The 10,349-nt window shown below is 32.6% G+C and overlaps 1 protein-coding gene across 2 annotated transcripts in view; it reads right to left on the bottom strand.

Moving 5' to 3' along the window:
- Positions 1-1,074: 1,074 nt before the first annotated feature.
- lrrtm4l1 (leucine rich repeat transmembrane neuronal 4 like 1) overlaps positions 1,075-10,349 on the bottom strand; it is a 33,950-nt gene continuing 24,675 nt past the window's right edge. For both annotated transcript variants that reach the window (XR_007932091.1, XM_051908403.1), the window contains exon 3: positions 1,075-2,265. Coding sequence is in view for 1 of the 2 variants with exons in the window: in XM_051908403.1 (XP_051764363.1) it covers positions 2,200-2,265 (66 nt within the window). In the remaining variant the exon portion in view is untranslated. The remainder of the gene's footprint in view (positions 2,266-10,349) is intronic.

The following is a 10,349-nucleotide window of genomic DNA, read 5'->3' as shown; positions in this document are numbered from 1 at the left end:
GTGATTTTGTCACTGCAAATCATGGTCAGTGTGAACAGCCCCTTTAGTCACAAAAACTTAATAGCAAATGCCAAAGTTTGAGACAAACTCAAGCCATATAAGCTCTGAAATAAAAACTTTATGATTTAAAACATATTAACTTTACATTACCGATCAAAATTTTGAAAAATTAAGATATAAAATTTTGTATTTATGAAAGAATGAGTTTCTTATGCTCACCAAGGCTGAATTTTGTGATCAAAAATACAGTAAAAACTGTAATATTGTGAAATAATATTACAGTTTAATAAAGCTGTTTTCTAGATGAATATATTTTAAAATGCAGTGTATTCCTCTGATGGCAAAGCTGAATTTTTTTGCATCATTACCCCAGTCTTCAACACCACAGGATCCTTCAGAAATCATTCTATGCTGATTTTCTGCTTAATTATTATCAATGTTGAAAACAGTTGTGCTGCTAAATATTTTGGTGGAAACTGTGATGCATTTTTTTAGTAAAATGTAAAAAAAACAAAAAAAAAAAACAAAACAAAAAAAAAACAATTATTTGTAAATGTCTTTACTGTCAACTTAATGTGTCCTAGTTAAAGTATTGGTTTCTTTTTTTTTTTTTTTTTCTTTTTTTTTTCAACACTGATAATAATAAGGAATGTTTCTTGAGCAGCAAGTCAGCACATTCGAATAATTTCTGAAGGATCATGTGACACTGAAGACTGGAGTAATAATGCTGAAAATTCAGCTTTGCATCACAGGAATTACAATTGAACATAAATTAGAAAACAGTTATTTTAAATTTCTGACTTTTTTCAAAAACATTGAAAAATCGTACAGACCCCAAACTATTTTTGGTAGTGTATATTTCTGATTACATCTGAATTATACCTAATTACAGTTGTTTAATGTACAAATGAGCTTGAAATGCTCAACAAGTGAAAAATTATTTGTTGAGCCTACTCCGTTCTTCTCTCTAACATTTTCTTTCTTTCTTTCTTTTTTTTTTCTGGGGAAATCCATATTGCTAAATAAAGTATTAATAATAAATTCATAAAAATGGAATAAGTTGATCAATACTAATTTCCATTTGACAAATGTATATTTCTCACCATTGATTTTGACAACATTCTCATTATAAAACAGAACTTGGTGGTGTACAATTCATACAGTTTGTTACAAAAATGTAATTATTAAATTAAAGTGGGGGAGCATAAAAGTAAATTACACTTTCAAATGGCAACATTTCAAGGTTGAGGGACAGGTGGAACCAGAACAAATCAATACCCAGTACACTCACACACATGCTCTTTATGATCCTTCTCCGTCACTCATACAGTTTTAAAGATGAAGTGTATCATTTCTGCACAATAGTGGCACCAAATGACACACTTCACCTTTAAACTAATACTTAAGACAATTTCTCTATATTCAGATCTTGACATTTGCCTACACACTCTCCTATAAAATGAGACTACATCACACATTTCAAACATTGAGTCAGTGTTGACAGTCAGTGAAATCGGAGGTCATGTTTATGTTTCATGTTTAAATTATTCAGTAAAACAGTATGAAGTCTTTTACCATCATGAAGGGCATGTAAATTTGAGAATCTCCTCAAATAAAACTGTACAAAGAGGTTTGCAGAAAGTCAAAGCATAACAAATCCAGTATTAGGCAGCAAATATAAAGGTTTTAACTCAGTCATTTTATTTAGTTATTCTGATACTCAAATTTTCCAAGGATTTACATTAAATAACAAAGAAAAGAGTGAATCCTAAATTTGAGGGTATATTAACAAAGTTTATAGTTTATGTATAGGTCCACACATACGTCAAATGACGCTGGGCGATTCATCAAAGGCTGGATAGCTTTCATTGGTATGTTCCATTGCTCTTTAATTGAGCACTATAATATAACCCTGCTCCGTATGGCCCACCGGAGTCTTCACCCACCTGACACATATATCCAGGTGCATTAAAGAACAAAGTGAGGCATCCAAATGTGTTATAGTAAAATATACATCTGAGGCATTTGTTCTGACTGTCTCTCAGATGTCAGTTTGCAATATCCAGCACAATCCATTAAAGAAGCACTGACAGCATGAGTGGTATCATGAGAACAAAGCTTGATGCGATCGAATCGATGAAATGCAGCTAGGCACAAATCCTCTGCCGGTGGATTATTTTGTGGTACAAAACATTCCCTTTAGTGTATGGTGGGTATGTCTCCAATCCAAGCTCCAGGTAACGGTCTGGGACACGTGTATTCATTCTGTAGGGAGCAAAAAAGACGAAAGATGATTGCTACGGTACAAAACCATGAGGTTCAGCTTAGAACTGATACAGGGTCAATGACATGATGCTCTCTTTGGTACGGATGCATTCATTTATTAAAAAAAATATACATTTCATAAATGCAAATCAAACATGCATCAATTTGAATACAACTTTTTATGATGAGCATGTTTGGATTAAAAAAAAATATATATATTTTTGGGAGGCAGGAAGTCAAAAATATAAGGGTTTGAGTAAAACAGAATTCAATTCTTGAAAAGAAAACCTTATTAAGTAGTCTGACAGTCTTTTATTCTTTTTTAGGGAAAAAAAGACCCTGTGTCAAGGTCAGTTCAGGCTTTAAAATGTCATGGTGCGACTCCCCCAAAACAATGATATTTATGAATTAATAATTTATTATATTTGTATTAAAATATATATATATATACATATTTGAAAATGTTTCGTGAACTTGCATGTATTCAAGTAAAATGTTATTACTTTTTTAATAGTTGGTTACAACACACATTTTTGAAATTTTCTTGAAAAGCTATATACAAAACAAATATGAATACAAAGAGTACATTTCTACGATCCTGGAACTAAACTATAGATTTTCAAATGATTTTTCATTTTCTGTATGTTATTTGTCATTGACCCACTGACCTAAACTTAAAGATAAATCAGATTATATGAAAATGTCAGGATAATAAAACAGACACATTAGTTCAGCTGCATGCAATTTTGGGTAAAAAATGAAATGCTCATGCATGGCCAATAAATTAAAAAAACTTTGTGAAGCAGCACTGGATGACTTGGCAGCCATCAGTAAAGAAAGTAAGAAATCGAAATATGGCAGCACATTGTATGCCATCATTGTTAAGATGTTAATTACAGTTGAGACGACTGAATTTACTCGGCTCAAGTGACCTTGCTGTCATGAGCACTTCTTCTTAAATGGATTAAACAAATCGCTGTGAATACAAATTAGCAATATGCATTGAGCACAATCATCATTATCTCAATTATCCTCAAGTGCAACTTAGAAAACAAGGAAATAACAGCTACACTGCCCAATGAGTCAACCTATAGACAAATATTGGAGTAATTACTTGATAAAATGAGGACAAAAGAGATGATGCCTTTCCTACCCATGAGAATAAGAATCGTCAAATGGATGAAATCTTTCTCTCTTCCTCTAAATATTTATGTTTGTAATCTCTTTTAACATTTAAGCTCATTTCAATGCCTGCCCCTGGTCCCCATCCACTTTCATCAGATGGAAAAGTGCCAAATATCTTCTTTTGTGTGGCATAAAAAAAAGAAGTTATACAGGTTTGGAATGACATGAGGGTGAGTAAATGATGACTGTCATTTCACTTTTATCCCCTTTAAGAGGAGGTAAAAAAAACATTGATCAGTGAAATAGAGAAATGGGATGTAATGCTATAACTCAAGTTTTAGACAGAGATAATGTGCAAACAGCAGATTCTTCAAGAGGATGCTCTCGGAAAAACTGCAATTTGCAAAAGTAAGGGAATCTGATTTTTAGTTATAAAGCCATGTTTTGTGTTTAACAGCTAAGATGACTAAAAATGGCAGCTTTTTTCCACCATTGCGAGACTACGTTGGAGCAGCCTGAGGGTGAGCTTTGATTTTCTTGTAGTCAAACCGGCTGACACAAGCTGTACCCCTGACTTACAATTGAAATGAACTTCTAGTGAGGCTGAAATTATTTTCAGCGAGTTCTTTCACAGAAATAGAACAGCATAAGCAGGGCTCTACGGCATGAACATTAGCCATTGAAAATTATTTGGCCGCACTGGTAAATTTTATCGATTGATATAATACAGGTATCAACAAAAAAAAGCTCCCTAATTTATCCTCCTTTATATGCAAATTATGTTTCAACAGTTCATTCTGCTCCATTAAAAATGGCATCCTATCTTATCTGATTAATTTAAGTAATATGCAGATCATTTAATTTGATTACATTACATGTCAAACCAAAAAGATTTACAATTCACATCATGCAGCATTCGATTCGCAACTTTTGCGTTTGACCTTTACCTTCAAAATGTTCAGGATACAATATAATATAAATGACATATTTGTCATTGGCTGTATAGGGAAAAGAATATCTAAGGAATAACTGACGACAGGCCAATGAATTATTAAAAAAAATAAAGTTTGCTTGATCAGTATCTTTGTGGGTTTTGGTTCTTTTGATGTTGTATGCAGTAAGGACCTTTACTGAAATAACTGACAAACACTGATGTGAAGTGATACAGAACTGTTTTTATTATTATTTTTTTTTTTTAAATGTACATTAGAATGTTTGTCAACAAATCAGAATCAAGCATTTAATGTAATATTTTTTTAAAAGTCATATTCAGTAATTATTAAGACATTATTCCACCATAAAATAAATACTGAATACTCATTTTAAAAAATAATTACTGTATGTGAAAAAGATTATATTTTGCAATAAGCGTTTCAAACTGTACTTAATACACGTTTCTTTAATTCTTCAAGCACTGTAGTTGTCATCCTGGAAATAAAAATAATTCTTTCACATTTTAATCCAATTTTGTGTTAAACGCTTTTGCAGTCCAATCAAATCACAAAAGAATCATGGGCAATAACATTCATCACTGGAAATGAAGGTGAAGCGCATTGCATCATGGAATACAGTATGGCGACTAATTAAAAAAATAATAATAATCTGCAAAAATACATAATGAAAAAAAAAAGCTTGATTATTTCGATTTTTGCACTATGCGGAGACAGCCTCCATCAGTGACACATTGCTATGACAAAACACAATTTTACAGTTATATTCTTACATTGTATTTTATTTATGAAAAACAGTAAGTATGAATGTTACCGTTGTCATTAACTCTTTCCCTGTCAGTGTTTTCTAAAAAAGTTACCAACCAGCACCAGCATTTTCGATTATATTCATAAAACTGTGTGTGTGTGTGTATGTATATATATATATATATATATATATATATATACAGAATACACAGAAACCCCCGGTGGTGAATATGACTTAACTAATTAGTGTGCTAATAGGTTTTGCCTGGCTGAACCCTTAGCAACTTCAATTATCACACAGTAGCACAACATGCGGTTTAGAGCCAAGTTAAATTGTGGATGATCACATATACTTACACTTTATAGGCCAAGGTTATTACCTAGACTGCATTTGTCTTTATTTAGGAACGTAAAACTAACCTCACTTCCTCGTGGGCAGAGCTGTAATTAGATCATATTAGTGAGGTTTAATTAGGAGCAGAAATATGTAGTAATTATCTTGTATTGTGTCAGGAGTGAAGCGCTAAGTGAGACATATGTCAGGCTCAACCTGTCAGTAAAACCATGCTGTTTCTCTACTAGTATCCGGCCCAAGGCTCCAATTATCCCATTGTGTCTTCCAAACAACGGGAGGTCAGATGCTGTGCACAAGGTCTCCTGCTTTATATTTCACATAGCAAACATGAAAGAGTGAGCAAATTAGAGAAGTTTCAAACAGAAGGAAAAAGGTTGCCTTCGAAAAGTGCTCCAACCTTCCAGTGAGTTTTGCTCTTGTTGAACTGCTGCCTTTGAACAGAGTCTCTTTTATGATGTCTGAATGTGGGATAATTGTCGATTTTAGATGTATAGGGCAAAAGGGCAATACTAATAATGATAATAATAATAATTTGAATTATTTTAATGATGTTTTATATGTCAATATTTATGTATTTTCTCAAATAACTTTAAATAGAGTTTTATTTTCCCCACCAGATTATTGAACCAAATAGTCAATTAGATTCAAAATGTTTAATGCAAGAAATAAACCACATTTAAAATCTAGTTAATAAACATAATCTAGGCACTGTTTTACTAAATTTATATTGTCCACTTTAACAATAAAAAGCAATATTTACCTACATATCTAAAACATTTTAATATAAAGAAAATTGCCATTTGGTGACCATTTTAGTTTTATTTAAATGCTATTATAGTACTTATTAATATTTTGAATTAGCTTCTGATTTAGATTTTTTATTTTAATTTTAGTTGTTTTGTGTGCTTTTGTCATTTTTATTTTGATAATATTTTGATATAGCTTTAATAAATGTTTATTTCAGTTTTAATTTAGTAACTTGCCATGGCAACATTTCTCATTCTGTAGGTTTTTCATAATTATGTTTATATTTAATTTGATTCTCTATTTCCATTATTAAAATGATTTTTAAGAGTTTTTGCTTTAGCTAACTATAACAACACTGATGAGAATGTCCATCAACATTTTTGAATCATCAAAAATCTAAGTTTTGAAATGATTTATTAGTGATTCTGATTCATGAAAATGTAACACAATTTTGGCTACTGAGGTTTGAATCAGGAAGAATCATGAAACCAATCTAATGAAACTCTCCTTAGGAAACTTATTGGCTAAAGAAAAAACAAATTAACCTCATCACAATATTTATTCACATTGTTGCTGAATGACCAACAAAATGGCTGTGAATATATCATCAGTAGATCACTCAGCCCTAGTGTGTCTTATAAGAGAAAGTTCAGTGTTCTGTGCTCTATGCCGGTGCCCTTGCTCATTCACTATCTATGACAAATCACATCACACGGGACATTTCCACCCTCAACTCTCTCTGATCCAAGGACAGCGCGGTCTGTTTGAAACCCCGGGGCTGGGTTTATTTATTTTTGCATTATTGAGCTCATTACTTCTGAGCCACATCTGAGCATCCGGACACATTATTCACCACAAGACAGATATCGCTAATCTTTGTTTCCTAATCTTGAGAAATACAATATTGAAATTCAGTAGAGAGAGTTATGATGATAACTATACATACTTTCTTCCACTAACAATAGTGATGCTAATAGGTCGCAGTATGTCTTATGATTTCCATCAAATGCTATTTCTCGGTCAGTTACACGATGGAAAGATCTTATTTTGTAGTGATACTGGATTTTCAAAAGCCTAATTGCCCTGCCTTCAAGATTAGAGTGCTCTCTTTTTCTGCACACATTGTTGCCATAACATCCTGTGTTTTAGTGTGTTAAAATATAGGGGAGAATATTATATTATTTCTCTGAGCAATTTATGACTATATGACAATTGAATAAATGTCTTTCATGAAATGATATTAGAGCACATCTGAAAATACTTTCTGAGAAAATTATCTTGATTAGAATGATTGGAGGTCTAATCAAGAGCAATGATGTAGCTGCATGTATAAAAGCCTAAAATTCGTAAATGTAGACTTGAGATCATAATATGACTTTTCAAATGTTGACCCTTCGGACAAACACAAAAACCAGCCAAAAATCCAATTAAACTACAACACAGCAGAGCAGCTCACACAAATGCACATATCTATAGTAATAAACCCCAAAAGACGAATGTCATAGAGCCACGGAAAGACTGCGGATTATTTCCCATTAGTCATTTCAACTGTGTTCAAATCATATTCAGTGTGAGAAGATCCGCAAAAAAACCTATTTCATTAAAGTACTTCTGTCCCTTGTGGCACAATTTGAAAAAGAGGTAGAGAAAGAGAGAGAGAGAGAGAGAGAATGTGGATTGTGTCACTTCAGTGGACTGCAGCCTCCATATGTGAAACATGCATTTGTGCGCCCACAGGCAAAAAAAAGAAAAAAAGAAATATATATATATATATATATCTTTTCTGTGCACTGCTCATCAGCCTTCAATAATTCAAAGGTTTGCAAAAGGAGTTGCTGAAAGGTACCTCTAAAAATATGACTAATAATATAATAAAAAAGAATTAACTATAAATTTTTTATAAAAGCCAATTTATTATTTTTGTTTAGTTTAAAATTAGTAATTAGCTATTAAATCATGCCTTTAAATTATGTTGTTACATTGTACTTGATTAAATATGATAGTATTTCACTTTCATCTTTTACTCAACATCTTCTCTGAACAAAATAAATAAAAGAGGAATATGAACTATGGAATAGATGGAGGCTCAATAACTGAAGATTTCATTGACCCATCCACTCAAAAAAATAGCTCTTTGGCTGAACATGATTCAATCATGGACAGTGGTTCCAAGTGACTGAAACAAGTAAAACCAAACAGAATCAACCATGTACAGCTAACTAGAATCAATGGTGTTCATTTTACTTGAATTAATCATTTTAATAACTTAAATAATTGGTTTTCATTTAAAATGACTTATTCAGAAAATCCCACAATTAACGCCAAAGTCCCTTTAAGACAAGTCATTTCACTCGGCAGCCATCTTTGAAATGCCTCTCAGGCATCCAAGTGCAGCTCCTATCTCTTTGAATGGGAAAACATCAAATTCTCCAAAGCTGTTTGCCAAGCTTTCAATTAAATTTCATATTTGAAATCACAAGTGAAATCTGACATCAACTGTCCCATAAACTTTGTTTCTAAATGCTTGAATCATGACCAACTTTTTTTTTTTAGGCTGGATCAAGTTAATGTGCATGCGCAGTCCTAAGTGTGCATCTCTTGTGTATCACTTCGGAGGTGTGTTTGACTGTTTCTATAGGAACCGGAGCTTCTAACGGCAGCTGAGGTGACGCGATGACTTTACCAATTGGCGATTGGCTCTTAATTAGAAGGCGGGACTTAATCCGCCATATTGCGTGTTGCACTTTCTCCCATTCAAAACAATACGAGTGACGCGTCTTGTGTTATTCTATAGTCTTTGTCAACGCTTAACATAACAGAAACTTTTAAATACCAACATAATACAACATTAAACATTAACAGGTCCCTCCATTTTCTCATTTTGCTAAAAATGGCATAAAGTAACACTTTATTTCAACATTTACTCTCTCAATTCAGCCCTTTTGCAAAGCATGATGGGAAGTGAAAGTCCTGTTTGATTGAGTTACTTGATGGAAACATGTTATTTCAGAATGAAAACTTCAAATTAAGCCAAATATTAACCGTTTCAAGTCAATTTAACATGAAGCAATCACATTTGAATCAGAAACCTGATACAATGGTTAAATCAAAAGAAATTGTTTAAACAGCATCAAAAAATCATTTTTGAGTGCAAATGAAATTTGCTAGGAGATGCACAACAAAAGATAAAAATAATTATTTTAATATATATTTTTCCTGTATTTAATAAGAAAGATTTGCATGGGTTAAACACTAAAGCTGAAATGCACATTAGTTCGGCATGATAGGGTTAAAGTGTGCATCCTCCATCTGTGTAGTCATCAAATGAAAATTATAATGCCATATTGAAAGAGTTTAAATATTTCAACATGCTCAAGGTGAAAGCAGCTTGTCAATTTACTCATTTTTTTGTTTATTCTGCCACTGCAGTATCTTCCTCTCTCTATAAAATCGCAACTGTCTCACATTTATTTTAAATCTCTACCGAGAAGGAAAAAAAAAGGCTTTCCTTGTTGTCTTTGCCTGAGGACTATACATGGTTCCAGCTGGGGCTTTTAATAAAACGCAAGACCTACAATAAAATGTCCATGTGGGGCAAGCCTAGAGTCATTTACAACATACAAACAAGATGATTTGAGTTAAGACGTTCACGCTTGGTTCACTAGAAAGAGAAAAGTCTTTATTTTTGACTTAATATGTTTAATTCATCCTACATAATTCATTTCTTTCACCTGACTTACCTCATGGCCTAGTTTTTTGAAGGGTTAAAAGGAGAAACATGCAGAAGTTTGAAAGACATGTTCTACTTCTCGTTACCATTGAACTTACTATTTTTACTCTTTCTTCACTTGCTTTTACTGTCTCAAGTGGCTTAAAAGTCCAGTCGACTATTAATCTCCACAGAAGATTGATTAATACATTAATGGGTAATTTGAGGAGGTGTGAAGGAAAGCTGGTCTTAAAAGAACAGCTTTTAAAAATATAATGAATGTGAATCATAAATTCCCTAACATTCATAATGAGGCCCTCTTTGACATCTAGAGGCACTAAGTATGGCCATTAATGGCCATTTTAATCTTATGAGGTAATGAGAGTCAATGAGCATGTGCTGCAACTGACTCATATGATGTCATACTACATTGCTATGGTCTCCAAGAATT

This window comes from Ctenopharyngodon idella, chromosome 10 (assembly GCF_019924925.1).
Source record: "Ctenopharyngodon idella isolate HZGC_01 chromosome 10, HZGC01, whole genome shotgun sequence".
Taxonomy (NCBI): Eukaryota; Metazoa; Chordata; class Actinopteri; order Cypriniformes; family Xenocyprididae; genus Ctenopharyngodon; species Ctenopharyngodon idella.
The sequence above is the reverse complement of the archived record's forward strand: the minus strand, read 5'-3'. Positions and strand labels throughout refer to the sequence as shown.